Below are 23,192 nucleotides of genomic sequence, written 5' to 3'. Positions count from 1 at the left end.
ATGCGCAGCTCCAATGTTCAAGACAAAGCTCTAGCTCTTGGCAAAATTTGTACCCTGCACCATCACCTCTCCAAATTAGTCAAACTCTTCAACGACACTTTCGGAGTGATACTGCTGTTAATGTTTGGTTTTAGCTTTATGATTATAACGACCATGCTATTCTATGTGACTGGTGAAATCGAAACTACCATGAATTGGAAAAGTATCATCTACGTCTTTATGACGGGTATATGTCACATAGTTGATACTCTGTGGGTTTGTGATGTCTGTTACTCGACTGCTGAAGAGGTGCGGTTAACATTTTTTACTTCTGAGAATACATTTTGACTCGTAGGCCACTAGAACAGGTGAACTTATTCACAAGATCGAAACAGATGATTCCGATATCGTTGCAGAAATAGAAATGTTTTCTCTTCAGATGGCAAATCAAAAAGTCGAATTTAGTGCTGCTGGTTTTTTTCCTATCAACTACACTCTAGTTTTTTCCGTAAGTGAGCAAAGTTCAACATCTCCATATTGCAAAAGAATTGTAGATCATTGGAGGAGTGACCACGTACATAATCATATTAATACAATTGGCAGCAACACTAAAAGAATAAATGACTTCTGACGCACAACTTAATTCACCCAAAAATATTATTTTTATTGCTTAGAATTAATTAATTAACTTGACTCAAATATAATAAATGGAAATCGATTGTTGTATTCATGTCAGAGTGGTGCTCCGAACTCGACCATGAGAAACACAAATGATGACAAACTATTCCAAAAATTTATTTCGTCAATGAGACTTCTCTTGCTTCTGGGCCAAATTTTTGGAACGATTCTGTTCAGTTACAGAGAAAAACGTTTTCGCTTATCAAATACCAGAATCGTTGGAAATATTTCTTTGACCTGTGTGACTGCTTCAGTTATGGTTTATTTGATATACAATTGTGCAATAGATGCTAACGCTTCACCGTTACAAAACACTACAAATGTCTTGTGCTTGTGCAGCGGAGGAACTTTCGCTGTTACCATTTTGATAAACAACTTGACCAATCGTAGTAAATTTATGCAATTCTTGATCAAAATTTTTGATTTTGATAGACAGATATCCACAGAGAGCGTATTGAGGATTTATCGAAAAACCAAGAAACAAATTGTAAAATATTTCATCATTAAATATTGTTTGGTGGTTATTTACATCTTATTCCACATAGCACTAATTCAAAGAGAGCACATTTTCAATTATAGGATGAGGGAAATATATGTTTGTACTCTAAACGCAATTAGTTCCATATCGTGTCACCAATCATGTGGATTGATCTTCATGTTAAAGATGCGTTTCGTCACTTTAAACCAACAAGTTAACACCTTGATCAAACACTTCTCCAACCAAGACTTAAGTCCAATCGAAAAAAGTAACATGTCCAACAAATTCTTATTCTTGAGCAAAATTTGCGCCTTGCACCATCACTTGTCCAAACTGATCAAACTTTTTAACAACACGTTTGGTCTAAATATGCTGATGACGTTCGGATTTAGTTTTGTCATGATCACCGTTTCACTCTTCTATGTATCTATAACAGTGCAGTCGACTAATGTAGATTCGATGGTACTTGTCTATGCTTGTCTTACGTGCATCTGTTATGGAATTGATTGTTTCTATATCTGCGACGTCTGCTATTCCACCGTTGAAGAAGTAAGTTTGTTTGGGAAAAAACCAGAGTGGTGACTGTAGTTTGTAGGCTAATAAAATCGGTGTGCTGATTCACAAGATCGAAACCGAAAACCAGGACATGGTTGACGAAATCAAGATGTTTTCGTTGCAAATTGCCAATAATCAAGTCGAGTTCAGTGCTGCTGGATTTTTCCCAATAAATTACACTTTGATATTTTCGGTGAGGAGATGTTTCTATTTTCATTTTTGGAAATGTAGTTTCCTTCGTTGCAGATCATTGGAGGTGTAACCACCTACATTGTAATATTAATGCAACTATCTTCTACTCTAAGTCATTAAATGTGTGACCAACAACTGCCACCTTCATGTTAACAAAAATTTTGATAACGACTTTCCTGAGTCTAGTCGAGATGGTTCACAAAACGGGAATTGTGAAAAAATTTGAATTGAACCAAGATTTTTCTGTTGCCGAATGTATTTTTATTTTCGAGATTAAGGCAAAATCTAATATGTCCAAATGGAATTTAAGTGGTAACAAAACAAGAGAGTCAACATTTTTAATGGTTTCGTATCAATTATTGTTATCCGAAACGTTGATTAAATAAATGAGTTAATTTTGGCTCCAATTTAACAAATGGAACTATTGATTGTCCCCCTTGTTCACTTATTGAAACTTTCAGAGCTGCCAAGATGGTAAAAGCGGGTGAAGAGTTATCCCAAAAGTTCATTTCTTCGCTGAGATTCTTCCTAATTTTGGGCCAAATCTTTGGAATGGTTTCGTTCACTTTCGCAGAAACAAAATTTCGCGCGTCAAAAGTCCTAACAGTTGGAAATATTTTGAGAATTTGTACGACTCTCCTTCTGACACTTCACATGCTTTATAAAATGGCGCTAGATGACGTGAGTCCAGTAGTTCAGAAAACTAGTACTATATTAGGCATCTGCTTTGGAGGAGTCTTTGTTGTCACCGTCTGGTCAAGCAATTTGCTCAATCGACATAAATTCATGGAGTTCTTGCTTAAAATTGTCTATTTTGATTCGCAGATTCCCACGACAAGCGTTTTAGAAATGTATCGAAAGAGCGAGAAGCAAATTGTGAAATTTTTCCTGATCAAGTTGTTCTCTCTGGCTACTTTTATCTTCTGCCATTCATTCTTACTTTTACAACGAGAGCTCTTGATCTATCAGTTGACGCAAATGTTTACATGTTTTTTAGTTATAATTAGTGCGATGTGGTGTCACGAGTCGACCGCAATGGTTTACATGTTGAAGATCCGGTTTATCATCTTAAACCAACAGGTCAAAGACTTGGTCAAATATTTGGCCAACCAACACTTAAGTGTAGTCGGCCAAAATAAAAATACGGTGGAAAAAAGTCTTCAACTAGGCAAAATCTGCGTCTTGCACCATCACTTATCCAAACTGGTCACGCTCTTCAACGACATTTTTGGTGTGAACTTGCTGCTCATGTTCGGATTCAACTTTATAATCATCACGGTTGCACTTTTTTACGGATCTGTGGAAGTGCAGTCAAGTCAAAAAAATTGGTTGGTGGTTATCTGCATCTTTCTGACATGCCTTTGTTGCGGGATTGATTGTTTTTACACCTGCAGCGTCTGCCACTTGACTGTTGAAGCGGTAAATATTTCATTCATCATTTTTAAATTGTGACTGCTGTTTCCAGGCAAATAAAATGGGTGTGCTGATACACAAGATTCAAACTGCGAACCACCACGTCATTGACGAAATCGAGATGTTTTCTCTTCAGATTGCAAACGAGGGGGTGGAATTTAGCGCCGCGGGGTTTTTTCCAATAAATTACACTTTGGTATTTTCAGTGAGTACTTTTCTTAATTGTCAAATTATCATTTTTAATTTTTAAATAATTTTCAAAAAGTCTTTGATTGAAACGTTTTTGCTTGCAGATCATTGGAGGGGTCACTACGTATATTATAATATTAATTCAATTGTCAGCTACCCTAGTAAATAAATCTAGCAATGAATTTATTTAAATAGATATTTAGCAATAATTAATTCCTCGAAATTCACTGTAGATACGTATACCAAGTAATAATAAGTTAAACAATGTATTTACTACATATGTTATTATCAAATAAAAGGCGACACCGCATCGAAGCAGGATTCATTTACCACTATCAAAATTATTGTGTATGGCAACTAAGTACGAAAATTTATGTGGCAACTGTGTGGGTGGGATAGAGTTGACATTTGTATGACATTTCATAAGCGTGCATTTGATTTTTTTTTATATCATTGCACGTTGACTTGACACTTTTCAAAATTGCGCGACTACGAACTGTCAAAGAAATGTCAACTTTATCCTACCCACACAGTTGCCGCATACATTTTCGTACATAGTTGTCATACTTATCCACAATCATTTTGAATCACCCAATATTATCATTTATTTTGCTCTGTGCTTACTTTTTACAACACCCAGGTCCAAACTGTGTACGATATTAAGGATTAGACACAATACTGAAATCAAAGATTGATGTATTGATATTGATAGTTATTTATATATGTATTTTTGATTGCTTTTCCTTTCAAACGGTGTAATTATTATTATTCAATTAACTGATTGATTCCTTTTTTAGCCTCCCAGTGCTTGTTTCTAATTTACCAAATGAAATAATGTACCTATTGGTAGTGGTATTCACTTGATATTAGTAATGCTAATGTACAGATCGTCCAAGATGGTAAAAACGAACGAAAAACCATTTCAAAAATTCATTTCTTCAATTCGATTCTTCTTAATATTGGGCCAAATCTTTGGAATGATTCCGTTTTCTCACACGGAAAATAAATTTCGCTCCTCAAATGCCACAATCACCAGAACTATTTGCACAGTTTGTTTGATGGTCACATTAACAGCTTATTTGTTGTATATTAATGTAGCAGAAGATAGCAGCCTACCAGTCCAAAAAACTGCAAATTTACTGTGCATTTGTACCGGAACAACTTTCATTGTAACCATCTGGATAAACAATTTGTTGAAACGCGACAAACTTATGGAGTTCTTGCTTAAAATCTTCGATTTTGATAGGCAGATTCCATCCGCCCGCGCTGCCAAAATATATCAGAAAATCAACAAACAAAGCATGAAATATTTCCTGTTCAAACACTTCTTTCTGAGTGTTTACATCATTTTCCAATTATTCTTTTTGTCTGTAGAAAGCTTGCTCACTCAAATTCTGTCGAACATTTATGTGTGTTTAGTCACAACCTGTGGTTCCATATGGTGTCACCAATCAGTCACGATGGTTCTGATGTTGAAGATGCGTTTCGTTACTTTAAACCAACAGATCAAGACTTTGACCAAATGTCTTGAATTGCCCGCGGTTGAAACTAATACGGATCAAAAACTCTTCATTCTCAGCAAAATTTGTTCTTTGCATCACCATCTGTCAAAGTTGGTCACACTTTTCAATGAGATTTTCGGCGTCAACATGTTGACGATGTTCGCATTCAACTTTATCGCAATCACGGTTGCACTTGTTTTCGGGTCGGCCGCGATACAATGGGGTGATACGCGATGGTGGGTCTACACCTTCATCGTTGTATCGTGCTGTTGTTATGGAATTGACTGTTTGTACAGCTGCGGCGTCTGCCACTCAACTGTTGAACAGGTAAATATGAATAAAAAAAAAATATATGATCGCTGCAGTTTGTAGGCCAGTATGATGGGCGTGCTGATTCACAAGATCAAAACCGAAAATCATGACGTCATCGACGAAATCGAGATGTTTTCGCTTCAGATGGCAAACGAAAAAGTAGAATTTAGCGCCGCGGAGTTTTTTCCAATAAATAACACTTTGATATTTTCGGTGAGGAGAAGCCTCTATTTTCGTTTTGGAAGTGTATTTTCCTTCGTTGCAGATCATTGGAGGTATAACCACCTACATTATAATATTAATACAACTATCTTCTACTCTAAATCATTAAATGTGTGACCAACCACCGTCAACTTCATGTTAGCAAAAATTTTGAACATGACTTGTCTGAGTCTAGTCGAGATGTTTCACAAAACGGGAATTGTGAAACAAATTTGAATTGCCCCAAGATTGTTCTGTTGCCGAAGACATAATTTAATATGTCCAAATGGAATTTAAGTGGTAATAAAACAAGAAAGTCAACATTTTTAATGGTTTCGTATCAATTATTGTTATCCGAAACGTTGATTAAATAAATGAGTTAACTTTGGCTCCAATTTAACAAATGGAATTATTGATTGTCCCGCTTGTTCACTTATTGAAACTTTCAGAGCTGCCAAGATGGTAAAAACGGGTGAAGAGTTATCCCAAAAGTTCATTTCTTCGCTTAGATTCCTTCTAATTTTGGGCCAAATCTTTGGAATGGTTCCGTTCAGTTTCGCAGAAACAAAATTTTGCGCGTCAAAAGTCTTAACAATTGGAATTCTTTTGAGAATTTGTACGACTCTCCTACTAACACTTTACATGCTCTATAAAATGTCGTTAGATGATGTGGGTCCAGTAGTTCAGAAAACAACTAATATAATAGGCATCTGCTGTGGAGGAACTCTTGTTGTCAACGTCTGGTCAAGCAATTTACTCAATCGAGATAAATTCATCGAGTTCTTGCTTAAAATTGTCTATTTTGATTCGCAGGTTCCCACTAGAAGCGTTTTAGAAATGTATCGAAAAAGCGAGAAGCAAATTGTGAAATTTTTCCTGATCAAGCTGGTCTCACTGGCTAGTTCTATCTTTTGCCATTCGTTCCTAATTCGAAAACAAAAATCCTTGATCTATCAGTTGACGGAAATTTTTTCATGTTTTCTAATTATGATTAGTGGGATGTGGTGTCACGAGTCGGCTGCAATGGTTTACATGTTGAAGATCCGGTTTATCACGTTAAACCAACAGGTCAAAGACTTGGTCAAATATTCCGCCAACCAACACTTAAGTCTAATTGGTCAACATAAAAATACAGCGGAGAACAGTCTTCTTCTTGGCAAAATCTGCGTCTTGCACCACCACTTATCCAAGCTGGTCACGCTCTTCAACGAAATTTTTGGTGTGAACTTGCTGCTCATGTTCGGATTCAATTTTATAATGATCACGGTTGCACTTTTTTACGGATCTGTGGAAGTGCAGTCAAGTCAAAAAGATTGGTTGGTGGGAATCTCCATCTTTTTGGCATGTCTCTGTTGCGGGATTGATTGTTTTTACACCTGCAGCGTCTGCCACTTGACTGTTGAAGCGGTAAATATTTCACTCATCATTTTTAAAAATTGTGACTGCTATTTGCAGGCAAATAAAATGGGTGCGTTAATCCACAACATTCAAACTACGAACCACCACGTCATTGACGAAATCGAGATGTTTTCCCTTCAGATTGCAAACGAGGGGGTGGAATTTAGTGCCGCGGGGTTTTTTCCAATAAATTACACTTTGGTATTTTCAGTGAGTACTCTTTTTAGTTGTGAAATTATCATTTTTAATTTTTAAATTATTTTCAAAAAGTTTTTGATTGAAACGTTTTTGATTGCAGATTATTGGAGGGGTCACCACGTACATTATAATATTAATTCAATTGTCAGCTACCCTAGTAACTAAATCTACCAATTAATTTATTTAAATTGATAGTTAGCAATAATAATTAACTCCTCGAATTTTACGACGAATTTTAAGACGGAGCAAGTTGTAATGGTGAATCTAGTATCTATCAAAATAAAAGGCGACACGGCATCGAGGCAGGATTCATTTATAGCTATTGATATTTCTATCAAACAATGATAATTCCTTTGACAGCACTATTTTTTATATTACCATTTGATTTGCTCTATGCTCACTTTTTACAACATCTACGTCACAAGTTGTTCACGCGGCATTAAGGATTACAGACGATACAAAAATCAAGTAATGAAGCTAGCAAGTATTGATATTTTGATATTGATATTTATTTATATATACTTTTTTGTTTGTTTTTCCTTTTAAACGATGTAAATATTATCCAATCAACTGATGGATTGATTTTCTGGAGTTTTAATGCTTGCTTCTAATTTACCACAAATGAAATAGTGTATTGGCGCCATTCACTTGATATCAGTAATGTACAGATCGTCTAAGATGGTAAAAATGGACGAAAAACAATTCAAAAAATTCGTTTTTTCAATTAGATTGTTCTTAATCTTGGGCCAAATTTTTGGAATGATTCCGTTTTCTTCCACGGGAAACACATTTCGCTCCTCAAATGCCACAATCACAAGAACTATCTGCACAGTTTGTCTGACTGTCACATTAGGGGCTTATTTGTTCTATATTAATACCGCAGACGATGAAAGTTCACTAGTCCAGAAAACTACAAATTTACTGTGTATTTGTACCGGAACAATCTACGTTGTAACCGTCTGGATAAACAATTTGTTGAATCGCGACAAGCTTATGGAGTTCTTGCTTAAAATCTTCGATTTTGATGGGCAGATTCCATCCACGCGTGTTGCCAAAATATATCAGAAAATCAACAAACAAATTATGAAATATTTCCTGTTCAAACACTTCTTTCTGGCTATTTACATAATTTTCCATGTATCTTCTTTTTCTCTACAAAGCTTGCTCACTCAGATTCTGTCAAACGTTGATGTGTGTATAGTCGTAACTTGTGGTTCCATATGGTGTCACCAATCAGTCGCGATGGTTCTGATGTTGAAGACGCGTTTCGTTACTTTAAACCAACAGATCAAGACTTTGACCAAATGTCTTGAATTGCCCTCGATTGAAACCAAAACGGATCAAACATTCTTCGTTCTCAGCAAAATCTGTTTTTTGCATCACCATCTGTCAAAGTTGGTCACACTTTTCAATGACATTTTCGGCGTCAACATGTTGATGATGTTCGGATTCAACTTTATGGTAATCACGGTTGGATTTTTTTTCGCGTCGGTGGCGATACAATCTACTGAAATGCCTTGGTGGACCCTCAGCTTCGTTTTTGTATCGTGCTTTTGTTCTGCAATTGACTGTTTTTACAGCTGCGACGTCTGCCACTCTACCATTGAAGAGGTAAATATGCATTAAAAAAAAAATGATCGCTGCAGTTTGTAGGCTAATGAGATGGGCGTGCTAATTCACAAGATCGAAACCGAAAATCATGACGTCATCGACCAAATCGAGATGTTTTCTCTTCAGATAGCAAACGAAAAGGTGGAATTTAGCGCGGCGGGGTTTTTTCCAATAAATTACACTTTGATATTTTCGGTGAGGAAAAGCTTCTATGTATTTTCATTTTTGGAAATGTATTTTCATTCGTTCCAGATTTTTGGAGGTGTAACCACCTACATTATAATATTAATACAACTATCATCTACTCTAAGTCATTAAATTTGTAACCAAGTACACTTTGATATTTTCCGTTGAAGAATTTATCATTTTATCGAAACATTTTGTCTTTCCTTGCAGACTATTGGAGGTATAACTACGTATATAATAATTATTAATTAATAATTCCATTATTATCAACCTCCTTAAACGAAAACATTTTTAACACTGATAGCTGACATTTCACAATGATGATTTGACCATCCGTTATAAGAAAGCAGAAAGACAAATTAATAAATCTACAATTACTATTGATGTCAATATTGAATCATTTTTGTGTTACGATATATTAATAGAAATAGGAATATTGATTACTAAGTTAGTTTACTTCATAGCTGTGAGTGCCATCACAATGACAAGAACGAATAAAAAACTTTTCAAACAATTTATTGCATCACTTAGGATTCTCTTCATTCCAAGTCAAATTTTTGGATTGATGTCATTTACGGCCACCGAAACATATTTCCGATTATCAAAATGGAAAATCGTTGTCAACATCCTCTTACATTGCATATTTCTGTCAGTTACAGCGTATGGAATATATCAAGACATGACGAAAGTAAAAGCACTACCAATGTACAAGAGCTTAATTATATTTGGCACATGCTGTGGAGAATCATACACTACTGCGATCTGGATTACCAGTTTGATTAATCGCCGGAAATGTATCCACTTTTTGACAAACATTTTCGATTTCGACACCCACATTCCAGTCGACCGCACCATTCGCAACTACCAACAAACCAAAAGAGAAATAATACGACGCTTTTTGACCAAGCACTTTGTTCTCTTCGTTTTCCTCATATCCCACGTCCTCGTTCATCCGCACTACAGAACATCAATTTTCGTAACAACGCAACTTTGTATTTGTTTTCAAACAGCTTTCAATTCTGTATTGTGTTTTCAATCGGTTGAGTTGACGTTGATGTTGAAAATTCGCTTCGCTACACTGAACGAACAGATCAACGATTTGATTGAGTTTTTTGCTCAAGAAGTAAGTCTAGTGGAGGAGGATAAAAACCTCAGGAAAAAAGTTCTACTTCTTGGAAAAATCTCTACTTTGCATCATCACCTCTCCAAGTTGATTCGACTTTTCAATGACACTTTCGGTGTGAGCTTGTTGTTGATGTTTGGATACATCTTCATCGTTCTCACCATTTCTGTTTTTTACATCACTGTAGAGTTACAGGCAAGTTTTACAAACTGGTTCATGACGACCTACTCGATTCTGACGTGCAGCAGCTATGCAGTTGACAGTTTCTATGTCTGTCATTTCTGCTATTCAACAGTTGCTGAGGTACAGTGTGGATCATTTTGAAAAAGAAATACTGCTGACCAAAAATTCCAGGCGAGCAGAGCAGGTCAACTCATCCACAAGATTAAAACTGACAATCATGACATCATTGACGAAATCGAGATGTTCTCTTTACAAATTGCAAATGCACGAGTTGAATTTACCGCCGCTGATTTTTTTTCGATTAATTACGCTTTGCTAGTTTCAGTAAGTGCCGACTGGATATTTCTTGTAATGTTTGAATAAGAAAAAATTATAATTTTCTGTTGCAGATTATTGGGGCTGTACTTTCATACATTATAATATTAATACAAGTAGCAGACGCTATTAAAGATTAAGGGCCAGTTTATAGAAGCGAAATTAAGTAAATCGTAATCAAATGCGAGATTAAAAGAACACGTGATCAGATTGAACCAATCGAAGTTTCGGATTGATGGGTTAATCGCGCATTAAAATTCAATTCGAATTAAATATTTAATTCTCTTTCTATAAACTGGCCCTAAGGATACGAAATAGCAGATTATATCATTAAGAGTAGAAGTGAGTCTTTTTGTGCTGAGCCCAGAAATTGAAGACCGAGACGAAGTCGAGGTCGGCAACTAGACGACTTTACATTGACTGGGTCACCGGTGTCCTTGGATTTGAAGTATTTCAAATCCGGTTACAAAAAAGAGTCACTTCAACCGCGATTTTCGACCGCTTGAAGATAAAAATAATTTAAGTCTACATCAGACGCAACTACGAGTATTAATAATTCAGACAAATAAAAATTATTCCAGTTTATAATGTTTAACGTTCATATCTCCCCTTGCAGTCAGGAGAAACAAATTTAAACATTTCATTATTGACAGTTTAACGTTTTATACCTAAATGAGAAGTAACAACTGTCGACGGCACTCAAAGGCGCCAATTTGCATAATTGAAAGGAAGAAAAAATTCAATTTTGAAATAAATAAAACGGACGACTTCCCAGCGCACAATTTTGATTTGCTGAAAGCCAGCCCTCAACAATTTTCTTAAGCGAGAATATGAATGTCATTCCTTTTAGTCTACAAGAGAGAAAAAATTATGAGTTATGGTTAATCGATTAATTGTAACATTTTTTAGCTTGAAAGGTCTAGCTTTGTATGCTTAATCCAAAGAATTAATTTATTGGACTGTTATTTAAACAACATACGCAGAATCGATCTGTTATATCGGGTGTTTTTTTAAATTTCACCTTGCAATAGGCATTGAAGAGTCGATTGTGAACGCATCCTGACCCGTAACCTGCATAGTGCGTTCCCAATCGACTCTTCAACGCACTATGCAGGTTACGGTTTACGAGTTTATTCATTCGCCATTATGGATAAGAGACACCTGGAATCAAGTGATCAAATAATGCGGTTTCTGCGGCGACCACCCATCCACATATTAACCGCGACCACCCCTGCTTAACTTCTTTATTCAATGATAAATTAGTGCTTTCAGATGGTAGGATGTGATGATATATGTAACTCCAATCCATGGGAATAATTAATATCCCTTGAAAACTTTGACGTGTCAGCATAAATACAAATTGTTGATCGTTAATCCAATTTATGACACTATGCCATTAATCTATTAATTGTCAGGTAAACAACATAATTTTCATATACAAAGCAATAGACCCATTACAATACGATCGCTGTCAGCAACAATGTTGTACGAAGTGCAAAGGTCTGACGAAAAAATGTTTAAAAAATTTACAAACGTTATTAAAATACTCCTAATCCAAAACCAAATTTTTGGTGTGATTTCGTTTAATTGCACAGAGAAGGGTTTTCGTCACTCGAAGCTAAAATGTTTGGGGAATATTTTGGCAAGTTGTGTAGTGTCAACTATAGTCTGTTATGTTATATACAAATTTGCAACACATCCGTATATGGAAATGATATTTAAAGTGATATACATATTGAACTTGGTTGGTGGGGGAGTTTATTTTATTGCATTGTGGATGAACGCTTTGATAAAAAGAGACAAGTTCGTTGAATTTTTGGTAAAAATAGTTGACTTTGACGTGAAGGTGCAAACAACAGGATTAAGAATCAATTACCAGAGATACAAAAAGAAGATGGTTAGACGACTACTGTTTAAATATTTTGCTATTACACTTCAGTTTTCTTCATATATGACGATAGGTCAAGACCAAGATAATGGTACTGATTTATACGTTGTACTGGGCAATAGTTTGGGATTGGTCTATGTGGTAGTTAGCCTCGTGTTTTCCATCCAGTTGGTAGAACTGGTATTAATTTTGAAAGACAGATTTCAACTACTGAATAACCGACTAGAGAAAATTGTGAAATATTGCTCTTCGGAAACTAGTTTTGTCGAGAAGACCATCGAAAATCGAAAACTTTTCTTGACTTTGAGCAAAATCTGCACTTTGCACCACCACTTGTCCAAACTGATCAAGCTGTTCAACGACATCTTCGGCCTTATCCTACTTTCAATGATCGCTACCGTATTCATAGTAATAACAGTAATGATTTTCCTCATAACTGGGTATCTACAGGCCACGGTCATACCATGGATTTTCATTTTGAAAATTGCAGCTGTGACCTTGTTGTACGGAATCAATTTGATCAGCATCTGCCATGCTTGCTATTCGACTATTCAGGAGGTAAAGTAGAAGAATCAGTAAACGTGGGATGACTTTTTTTGCTAGGTCACCAGATCGGGTGAACTCATTCACAACATCGAAACCGACGACCACGACATTATCGACGAAATCGAAATGTTTTCGTTGCAAATCGCCAACGAGAACGTCGAATTTAGTGCCGCGGGATTTTTCCCGGTAAATTACACTTTGGTGTTTTCGGTGAGTGGGTTGTAGGCGTTCAGAATAGAGTTTTCAAATCGATTTAACACAAAAAATGTATTCCAATTGAATTTAAAAAAAAGTCTTACAAAAACACCAAGAAAAATTTGTATAAAATTCATACCAAAATACAATTTGAACGAAGTATTTGAAAACTTGTCTAGTGGAAGATGATGTTACATATTACGTAGTCAAATTTAGATTTTGCTCGCAATTATATTTTATCCAATTGCAGTTCGTTGGAGGAGTTACGACTTACATCATAATATTAATACAGCTGGCGGCGACCCTGAAAGAGTAATCGTCGTCTTTTTGGTGCAAATCATGCGATATTTTACTTGAAAGAGGATGAAGATAAAGAAACATTTTATCTACCTTCTAAGAACTTGATGTATATAATTTTTAAAGTAATAGTGTAGATGGAGAAAAATTATGAAAACTGCTGCTTAAAAGTTTTTTCCGTTGACAAGTTTATTCATAAAAGTATACTTGCTGCAATTTTCTTAATAAATTTAAAATAAAATATATAAAAATATAATTAATGCTTTCAAGTAATACAACTGCCGTCGTAAGCATCATCGTTCGTACAAAATAAAGTTCCAAAAAAAAATTGCTTGCACTTGTGGAGCCTCGGCTAACGCCTCGGATCACAAACCGTGCTCGCACTTGCAAAATGACAGTTTCTGGCCTTGTGATATAAATAACTATTGTTTTGCTAAACATGGTTGACGCGAACAATAGGTTTGCAAATAAACTATTGGAGATTTGAAAAGAAGATTGATTGATAAGACGATTAGTGTTTAGATATTTAATTATGATACTTCTCATCTGATGAAGATTACTGAGGACAGTACTTGTACTGTTTTGTAGTTGGTGGCTGCACAGAAACAGTAATGGACGTTTTGTTTCTGATCTAAAATAATTGTCTGATTTTTATTTAATCAATATGTAATTATTTCACATTTATTTACAAATAAGCTCATAATTAATAAAACTGTTGACATTGAACAAACAACGTTTTATTTATGTATAAAAAAAAACGAGGTTATCGATTTGCTAGAGTTAATTTCGCTCATTCTATCTGCTCTTCAAATAAAAATATATTTTTAAAAAGTCATGAAATAAATCAAAATTTTTAACTGCAAAATGAAATTGTGGTTACATATTTTTAGTTATAGGTAAATGAATTTCCATTCGTGCAAAGAAAAAATCTTTGCATACATTTACGTAATTTCTGCACTGTTTACATAATTAGTACAAGTGCGACTACGTCAATAATGATGTTTGAATAAATCGGAGCATCGGTGCGAAATTTATATTTTGATGCAAAAGTGAAGAGCAATAATCGTTCCAGTGATTAATATTAATACCGACATCGACTAAATGAAATAGCAAAGCTTTTGCACAATTGAGAAAAAAATCATTTATAATGGATTAGTTTTAAATAAACAATCTGCATGTTCCTCCCGACGCATCCACCATTTCTCCTTAGGATTACTTTCTGTATTTTTACTTCACTTCCGAAACAATTTTAAATTAGGGTCTAAACTTTTAGTTTTAAAATGTTTTAAACTTCCAAACCAGATTTAGAAATTTTCTTATAGCATGATGTCAATACAAACAGAAATATGGCCTCAATCAACTCTTGTAATTAATTTTGACGGAAAGCTTTGGATCGTAATTATTTATATTGTTTACTTACTCCAAATCGTTAATCAATCAATTAAATTGTCTCTACCATAACAACACACTTTTATTCAACTCATTGTCCCAGATAATGTTGTACAAAGTGGAAAAACACAACGAAAAAATGTTTACAAAATTTACAAACGTAATAAAAATACAAAGGAAGATACTAGATAGTTAGATTCTGATTTTGCTTGCAGTAATTTTTTATCCAATTGCAGCTGGCGGCTACACTGACAGAGTAATAGCCGTGTACTTTTTTTGGTTTAAATCGTACGATATTTTAGAAAAGAGGGTGAAGACGAAATAACAATATATCTGCCCTTGCTTGCTACTCGATAACTTCCAACAAAAACACTTCTAAAACTTGAGGTAATTTGGAAGGTAATAGTGCAGATGGAGAAAAAATATGGAATCAACCAACTACTTAAAAGTAATTGCTGTATTTTTCTTTGTGAATTTATATACTGTCAATTTGAAAATAAATTATTTAACTAGAAACTTAATTATTTAGTTAAATAATAAAATAAATAAAATAAATATAAACAATTTTTTAATAGTATTTGTTATCAACTTGCCAACAAAACTAGAAATTTACCATTTGCAATACAATTACTTATTTATATAATTTATGGTGACAGGACAATAATCGGTTTTGTCGGTTTCATTACTAACTTACTAAAGACAGACCAAGAGATGGGGCCACGATCAGCGTCCGAAAAAGAGTTACTTTTCGTCCGCTTGTGAGTACCCACGTAAAATGACCGTTTTCATTAAAAAATATATTATTTGATAATATACGGGGCCGCAATCAATTGAAATAATTAATACCCTTTGAAAATGTTGACTTGTTATTACAAATACAAATTGTGTATTGTTAGTTCAATTTACGACTTCTAGCCATTAATCTATTAAATGTCGGATAAACATCATAATTTTGTTATACAAAACAATCCATCCGTTACAATACGATCACAAATATGTTGTACGAAGTGCAAAAATCACACGAAAAAGTGTTCAAAAAATTTAAAAAGATGATAAAAATACTCCTCATCCAAAACCAAATTTTCGGCTTGATTTCATTTAATTGTACAGAAACGGGATTTTGTTTATCAAAGTTAAACTACGCGGGAAATATTCTTGCCAGTTTTGTAACTTTCTTTATAACATCATATGGAACATACAACTTTGCAACAAGTTCATACGAGGATCCGTTTATAAAATGGACATTCATGATGAGTTTGGTTAGTAGTGGAATGTATTTAATTGTACTGTGGACGAATGTTTTGATAAAAAGAGACAAGTCAATAGAATTTCTGGTAAAAATAGTTGACTTTGACGTGAAAGTGCAAACCAGTGGACTAAAAATCAACTACCAGAGATATCAGAAGAAGACGATAAAACGATTTCTGTTTAAACATTTAACTCTCATATTTCACTGCACTCTTTATGTGATGATGATCACGAACAACTTTAGTAGTATTGATTTACGAATAGATGTTGTACTGAGCTATACTATGGCAATGGTCTACATGATAGTTAACCACGAATTTTCCTTTCAAGTGGTAGAACTGATACTAATGTTGAAGGAGAGATTTCAATTGTTAAACAACCGACTCGAGAAAATTGCAAAACACTGCTCTTCGGACATTAGTTTCGTCGAGAACACAGGAATCTTTCTGACTCTCACCAAAATCTGCACTTTGCACCACCATCTGTGTAAGCTGATTAAACTCTTCAACAACATCTTCGGCCCAGTCCTACTGTCACTCTTCACCACCATATTCGTAATAATGACAATACTGATTTTCTACATGTCTGGATGTTTACAAGCTAAAATTGTACAATGGGATGTCATTTCGAAACTTTCAGTTTTGAGCTTGTTGTACGGAGTCACTTTAATTAGCATCTGCGACGTTTGCTACTCCACCATTGAGGAGGTAAAGTAGAAGATTTTTTGACCGTCGGGTGAACATTTTCTTGTAGATGGCCAGATCGGGCGAACTCATTCACAAAATCGAAACCTACGATCACGACGTTATCGACGAAATCGAAATGTTTTCGTTGCAAATCGCCAACGAGAACGTCCAATTTAGCGCCGCTGGATTTTTTCCGATCAATTACACTTTGGTGTTTTCGGTGAGTGGTTCGTAGAGCCAATAGGACATTTGGTACACTCGTTAGTAGCAGAGACAGTGGAGCTCTCGAGTAGTTTTGATCTATAGTTGGCGCGGAGAACCAGTGAAGTAGTCACGTGATAGTTGGTAGCGACGTCATGAACAGCCGGATTTAGACTGCCTCGCCAAATTTGCGTTTTGTGCGGGAAATTTAAATCTTACTACTTTAATAATCACGTAAACATCACACCAGTTTATAACACCATTGAGTCGCAATCGCCGCGCTGACCATAGACAAAAGACATATTACATTACATTTTTTTTAAGTCTTCTCGACAAAAATGCCTTCAAATTTTTTCTTATTTTATGAAATGGAAGATCATGTTATATTACGCAGAAAATTCAAAATGATACTCCCAATAATTTTGGATTCAATTGCAGTTTATTGGAGGAGTTACGACTTACATGATAATACTGAAACAGTTAGCGGCCACGTTGTCCTAATCATCTCTTCCTGGTTTGAATTATACCATATTTTATTTGAAAGAAAGTGAAGAAGAAGCATTGAAGACTAAAGTACCAACAAAAGCACAAATTTGCTATAAAACACAATCTTAAAAGTATATTTGTTGTAAGTCATGAACCCATATATTGTCATTTTGAAAATAAATTACATATTTGATTATTGACTTAGTTAATTATTTGGTTTAACGTTTACGAATAATTCCACAATTATTCTTCGCATATAATTGGAAGCATTATTACGTACATCATAATACTGATACAAGTCCCAGACAGTCTCAAAGATTATTCCAGTAATTTGACTTTGACGTCTTTCAACACAAGGAACAAACTAACCTAGTTTTTGTGCAACAGTACGCGAAACGAGCACTTTGCGTACCTAAAATACCTTGGCCTTTAACATCCATGAGATTGTCTTGCCTCGGCCGCAAGCGGCCTCGGCGACAATTTTTCTCCCAATAACAATTTTTTACATATTTTCCGAATTTCATTTTTCTTCTCCAAACTACGACATTTCATACAAACTGAGTTATCAATCATGAATCAATCATTTACGGACTGTATTGGTATGGTACAAAAATGCAAAAAAGTCCAGTATTTAGAAACTGAATGAACAATGAAGCTCTTAGTGTGACATAATTATTAAAAAGCCTCGAGCTTCAATAATTCCAGTTTATTATGACAATTAACAGTGTCTGAAAGGGTAATTTGTAATTATTTGTATAGTGTGGCGTTAATTCAATTTGTCACAATCCATCAAACCTCTAAACAACATAATTTTCTTGTGTTGAGCTATCGATCGATCAATACGCACTCCCTATCTGCAACAATGTTGTACAAGGTGCAAAAATCCAACGAAGAAACGTTCAAAAAATTTACAACGTCCATCAGAATACTTCTCACTCAGGGTCAAATGCTCGGGATTATTTCTTTCACCTGTGCAGAGTCAGGCTTCAAGTTTTCCAAATTGAAAACCGCCGGAAATGTCACAGCCAGTTGTGTACTCACTCTAGTCACCTGTTACTGCATGTACAATTTTGCCGTAGACCCGCATTTAAAAATGATCATGAAAACGACATATTCAATTGGTTTGGTTTGCAGTGGCACTTTCTTTGTAACGACTTGGACAAGCGTTTTGGTTAAAAAGGACAAACTCGTCGAGTTCTTGGTAAAAATTGTTGACTTCGACGTAAAATTGAGAAGCAATGGATTGACGATCAACTATCAGAAATACAAAACCAAAATGATTAGGCGACTGCTGTTGAAGTATTTACTCGTGGCGCTGCATCTTGTTGCCTATGTGTTAATGTACATGGAGAACAAGGGATATTTTCACTATTCCATGGTGGCCCACGGTGAAGGAATTGTCTTCATGATGGTCAGCCAAGCGTTGTCCTTCCAACTAACCGAGCTGGTCCTCATGTTGAGACACCGATTTCAGCTCCTCAACGGTCGAATCGAAAAAATCGTCTTCGCCTCGGAAAGCACGAGCTTCGTCGAGAGGACCTCCCAAAACCGCCGACTCTTCCTCACTTTCTGCAAGATCTGCTCCTTGCACCATCACCTCTCCAAGATGATCAAACTCTTCAACGACATCTACGGCTTGACCCTGCTCTTGCAGTTCTCCGTCGCTTTCCTCGTCATGACCATGATGTTCTTCTACATAACCGGGTTCTTGCAAGCGGATGTGGTGCCGTGGCTGCAGGTCTCAAATATTCTCCTCCTGGCTGTGCTGTACGGAATCGACTGCTTCCGGGTCTGCGACGTCTGCTACTCCACCGTTCTGGAGGTAAGCCTGAAGATGTCTCCTGTCTCGATCGATCGATGAAACTTTTCCCGCAGGTGACCAAGTCGGGCGAGCTCATTCACAAAATTGACACCGACGACCACGACGTCATCGACGAAATTGAAATGTTTTCATTGCAAATCGCCAACGAGAACGTCGAATTCAGCGCGGCTGGATTTTTTCCGATCAATTACACTTTGGTGTTTTCGGTGAGTGGGACAAGAATTTGGATTAGTTGGAAGAGCTCAAACATTGATTGTGCAGTTAATCTTGGTCGCACAAAAAATCCATTTCGATCGGTCCAAAATTTATTTCGAGAAATCGAGAAAGAATCTCATTAATTCGGATTTATTTGCAGTTTGTTGGAGGAGTTACAACCTACATTATAATACTGATCCAGTTAGCGGCTACACTCAAGGAATAAATGCAGACTTATTTTGGGACAAATCGCACTGCATTTAAGACGAGGGCGAAGTCAAAGTGTCGCACTATAAGTTTTACCAAAAGCACTTGAACATCTCGAGGTAATTTAGAGAACGGCGTAATAGTGCGGATGTGGAAGAAATTATGGAAACTACCCTTTCAAATTAATTGTTAACGTCAAGTTTATTCAGACGGGATGAAAATTTGCTGCAATTTACTCAGCCAACAAAATGTAGACTTTACGGAAAATTTGGAAGAATGATTAAGGGACACTAATTAATAAATGTACTTTTATTATTAATGCACCGTTATTGTTTTACCAGAAATCGTTCAGTTTGGAGAACTTTGTCCCGATTCTACAGCCCAAAAGTGTATTTTCATTTTAACTTCCCGGTAATAATTAGGATATAAATCCTTTAAATTCCTCATTTATAAAATTGTCCTTTCAGGGAATGAATTTCGTCTGGGGGAAAATATTTTGCCACATAATTCACGATCAGTGATATTCGGTCTACTTTACCCTACAAAAAATAATCTATTTTTTAAAACCGTTTAGAACAGTGTAAAGTTTGAATTTCCCGCCGTTTGACACAAATGACATTTAATTGAACATGTTTGTTTTCAACAAAGCGTGCCCTTAGATATTTGCTTCGAGAATAAGAATCTATTTTTCTATTCTATTTTTAATCTAAAATATTGCAAAGACAGAAAAAAAGAAAGATTCTCTGGCTCTAAATTTTAGGTTAGCTGTCAACATGCTCCAATTAATCCACGCTGTAAAAAAGCAAAACAATTGACGGTTTTCAACGCCTTCCTAGCCCAGGATTTCATTTGAACGCGCGATAGATAATGATTTTTCTTCAAATTCTTGTAAACATATTTTTCTACATTTGAATACAACAAATTCAATCTTTTTGACGCCATCAAAAATAATCCAGATTTTGAAGTAAATATTGCTTTTCCTTTGATACCAGTCGACAAAGAACATACTGCGTTGTGATCACATTTCTTTGTTCAGTACACTTACTATAGATTTTTTTTTCATGTTCAACAGGTTGTTAAACAAACGCAGTCTCATTATAGAATAAAAAAAAATCAATAACAAGGGCGAACTGTTTTTAAATACGACACAAACGGCGTATCGGGTGTTCATTTAAATGTATCCGTTGAACAGTCGATTGTGAACACACCACTCGTCGGTCTGCACACTAAAAACATAAACAACGTAAAATGTGAGGTTAGATTTCAACAGCTGATCCGTGATCTGATCTGTAATCCGTGGTGCGTTCACAATCGACTCTTCAACGCCTACTTTTAAATGATATAATTTTTTTTTAAATCATTCTACACCGACAATGTTTAGTGTTACACAATTGCACAACAAAAATTGTTCACATGTTTAACCGCCCCCAATCTGGGGACGGCTGAGCGGCGGCATCGAACCAGGAAAATTATCTTGTCACGCTGGCCCCAAGAAAATTCAAGCGACAGAGACTATTCGAAGATTCCGACGCATTCGATAGGAATTGTACCAGCTGAAAAAAATCGACCTTTGCGAAATGAATTTGTCAAGGGTCAGGTTGAAGGTTTCATCAGAAAAACAAAATTCTATGGTCCCACTTGTTCTTATCAAACATAATAGATTTGTCGAGTAATTAAAGATTTCTCGAGTGGCACAACGTCACTCGTGCTGGCACATTTCTAGTGCTCCACTCGACGAGAGCAATTAAAAAAAAATCACCAGGGTTTAATGTCCGTCTCGGCGATAAGATACGATTGGTATTTCACGTAGCGTTGCGTGCAGCTCGCGCCAGAAGCGGCGCGGGTGCTCGCGTATTGCTGGTTGCGGCAAACTAGTTTTCTTATGCGTATGTTAAACTGCGCGCTGTCTCCGCTCCCGTGGATTTACGATGTGTATAAAAGACCGCGAAAACCGCCCCGAGCGCCCCCCGGGCCGGGGCCAGAGCGACCGTGTTTTGCTTGAGTTGCAGGTTGTCCTTTATTGCGACAAAGCGCAAGGAGTCGACGTGTTTACACCCCATTATTGCACGTTAGCGCCGACCATTAGTCACGGTTTGTTAGATCCGCAAATAATTTCTAACATTGTTTCGATCGCTTCCGGATACGCCGCCCAAGAAGTGAACAGATGCGCGTCCCGGCTCCGGATGTAATATGCAATAACTGGCGCAATTATTCCGGTCTGGGGGGATTTATGCGATTTTTCGACGGGGGACAATTGTCAAGAGCACTCACCGCAGATGATGTCCAGCTCGCACAGCGTCAAGTAGGGATAGATGTTGAAGAATTTGCCGTCGGCTTTCTGGGTGAGGCGGTCGGCGAGGTATTGGCCCTTCTCGGTCATGACTTCCATCATATTGTCCAGGACGGAGAAGTGAAAGGTGGGCGTTAATAGCTTCCGGTGGCGGTGCCATTTTTTGTGGTCTGCGGCCGAGGGATGATCTAGTTATTGCCACAGATAAGAGGGGGGACTTACCCGAGCCGGTTATGAGGCCCTCCCCCAGCCAGGGCTCCACGAACTTGTAGATGTCGCCCTTCGTCAGGTTCACGGTGCTGTTCAAGATGCGCTGCAATCAAAAAGTGACAACAAATTCAATTGTTTCAAATAAAGAGCTCACTTTGATATTTAAAACAAACGCCAATTTTATCATTAATTTAGTGCATGATGTAGACAAGTCACTGGGCCTAAAATAGATCCTTGAAGAGCGCCACAACTACTGCTATAAATAAAAATCAAAAAGCACGATAGTAAAATGATCTGATAATTTGTTGTTTGAGATTTAGCTAACTTATAGATGTGATGTTTTTATGTAGATTGTATCTGTTTCAGACTACACGTTTTTAATAACAAACAGACAAAACATAAGTGACCATCCTGATTAAGATAAACATAGTTACTAACGCCAAAGTACCTTTAAATGTGATGATAATTTTGATGAGGCGAACTCACTACACCACAACATACATATATCCTTGCTGCGCAGCTCCCTGACACTACACGATAATGAACGGAAGTGCAAAACACAGTAAGAAACTTCTCCTTTCTAATAAAATTTGTTTGAATAAAACTGATCTGTTTGTTTTTGAGTTAAATAAAAAATAAAAAAAAATTTTGGTTGCCCTACCTCGATGTGGTCGGGCTTCATGACGTGTACGGCCGGAATCGACCCCATCCAGGTCCTGAAGAGCGGTCCATGCTTCTTGTTCCTGGCGGAGTACACCTCATAGAAATCTGCAAAAAATCCAAACGTCCACTTTCGGAACCTCCCCAGAAGCTCACTCCTTACTCTCCCTTGACGCCTTGATCAAATCCAGGCAGGTCCCGACCAACGGGTACCACTTTTCGCCCCCGAACGGTTCGATGGCGTCCCAGATCCTCTTCCTCCTCTGGTACCACTGGAAGAAGCGATGCAACGAGACGACGAAAATCGTCACCAAAAAAATAAACGTCACTTCCATTGTCCTGGAAGAGGAGTGCCGGTT

General features: G+C 36.5%; 3 protein-coding genes across 4 annotated transcripts in view; 2 read left to right on the top strand and 1 right to left on the bottom strand.

The window, feature by feature from the left end:
• LOC138124469 (cytochrome P450 4C1-like) overlaps positions 1–23,192 on the bottom strand; it is a 72,625-nt gene that overhangs the window by 42,919 nt on the left and 6,514 nt on the right. For both annotated transcript variants that reach the window (XM_069039508.1, XM_069039509.1), the window contains 4 exons: positions 22,997–23,172; positions 22,835–22,941; positions 22,186–22,276; positions 21,945–22,133 (listed from right to left, as the gene is read on the bottom strand). In XM_069039508.1, the coding sequence (XP_068895609.1) occupies positions 21,945–22,133; positions 22,186–22,276; positions 22,835–22,941; positions 22,997–23,172 (563 nt within the window). The remainder of the gene's footprint in view (positions 1–21,944; positions 22,134–22,185; positions 22,277–22,834; positions 22,942–22,996; positions 23,173–23,192) is intronic.
• LOC138124477 (putative gustatory receptor 28b) lies at positions 16,069–17,532 on the top strand. Its single transcript, XM_069039518.1, has 3 exons — positions 16,069–16,783; positions 16,830–16,982; positions 17,402–17,532. The coding sequence occupies exons 1-3, from the start codon at positions 16,076–16,078 to the stop codon at positions 17,462–17,464; spliced, it is 924 nt and encodes a 307-aa protein (XP_068895619.1). The 5' UTR covers positions 16,069–16,075; the 3' UTR covers positions 17,465–17,532.
• LOC138124869 (putative gustatory receptor 28b) lies at positions 18,312–19,692 on the top strand. Its single transcript, XM_069040050.1, has 3 exons — positions 18,312–19,271; positions 19,325–19,477; positions 19,627–19,692. The coding sequence occupies exons 1-3, from the start codon at positions 18,312–18,314 to the stop codon at positions 19,690–19,692; spliced, it is 1,179 nt and encodes a 392-aa protein (XP_068896151.1).

This window comes from Tenebrio molitor, chromosome 2 (genome assembly GCF_963966145.1).
Source record: "Tenebrio molitor chromosome 2, icTenMoli1.1, whole genome shotgun sequence".
Lineage (NCBI taxonomy): Eukaryota > Metazoa > Arthropoda > Insecta > Coleoptera > Tenebrionidae > Tenebrio > Tenebrio molitor.
The sequence above is the reverse complement of the archived record's forward strand: the minus strand, read 5'-3'. Positions and strand labels throughout refer to the sequence as shown.

Coding starts and splice junctions, on each gene's coding strand:
- LOC138124477 (XM_069039518.1), top strand. CDS start 16,076: ATGATGAGTTTGGTTAGTAGTGGAATGTATTTAATTGTACTGTGGACG. Junction 16,784..16,829: donor GCTACTCCACCATTGAGGAG/GTAAAGTAGAAG, acceptor ATTTTCTTGTAG/ATGGCCAGATCGGGCGAACT. Junction 16,983..17,401: donor ATTACACTTTGGTGTTTTCG/GTGAGTGGTTCG, acceptor ATTCAATTGCAG/TTTATTGGAGGAGTTACGAC.
- LOC138124869 (XM_069040050.1), top strand. CDS start 18,312: ATGTTGTACAAGGTGCAAAAATCCAACGAAGAAACGTTCAAAAAATTT. Junction 19,272..19,324: donor GCTACTCCACCGTTCTGGAG/GTAAGCCTGAAG, acceptor CTTTTCCCGCAG/GTGACCAAGTCGGGCGAGCT. Junction 19,478..19,626: donor ATTACACTTTGGTGTTTTCG/GTGAGTGGGACA, acceptor ATTTATTTGCAG/TTTGTTGGAGGAGTTACAAC.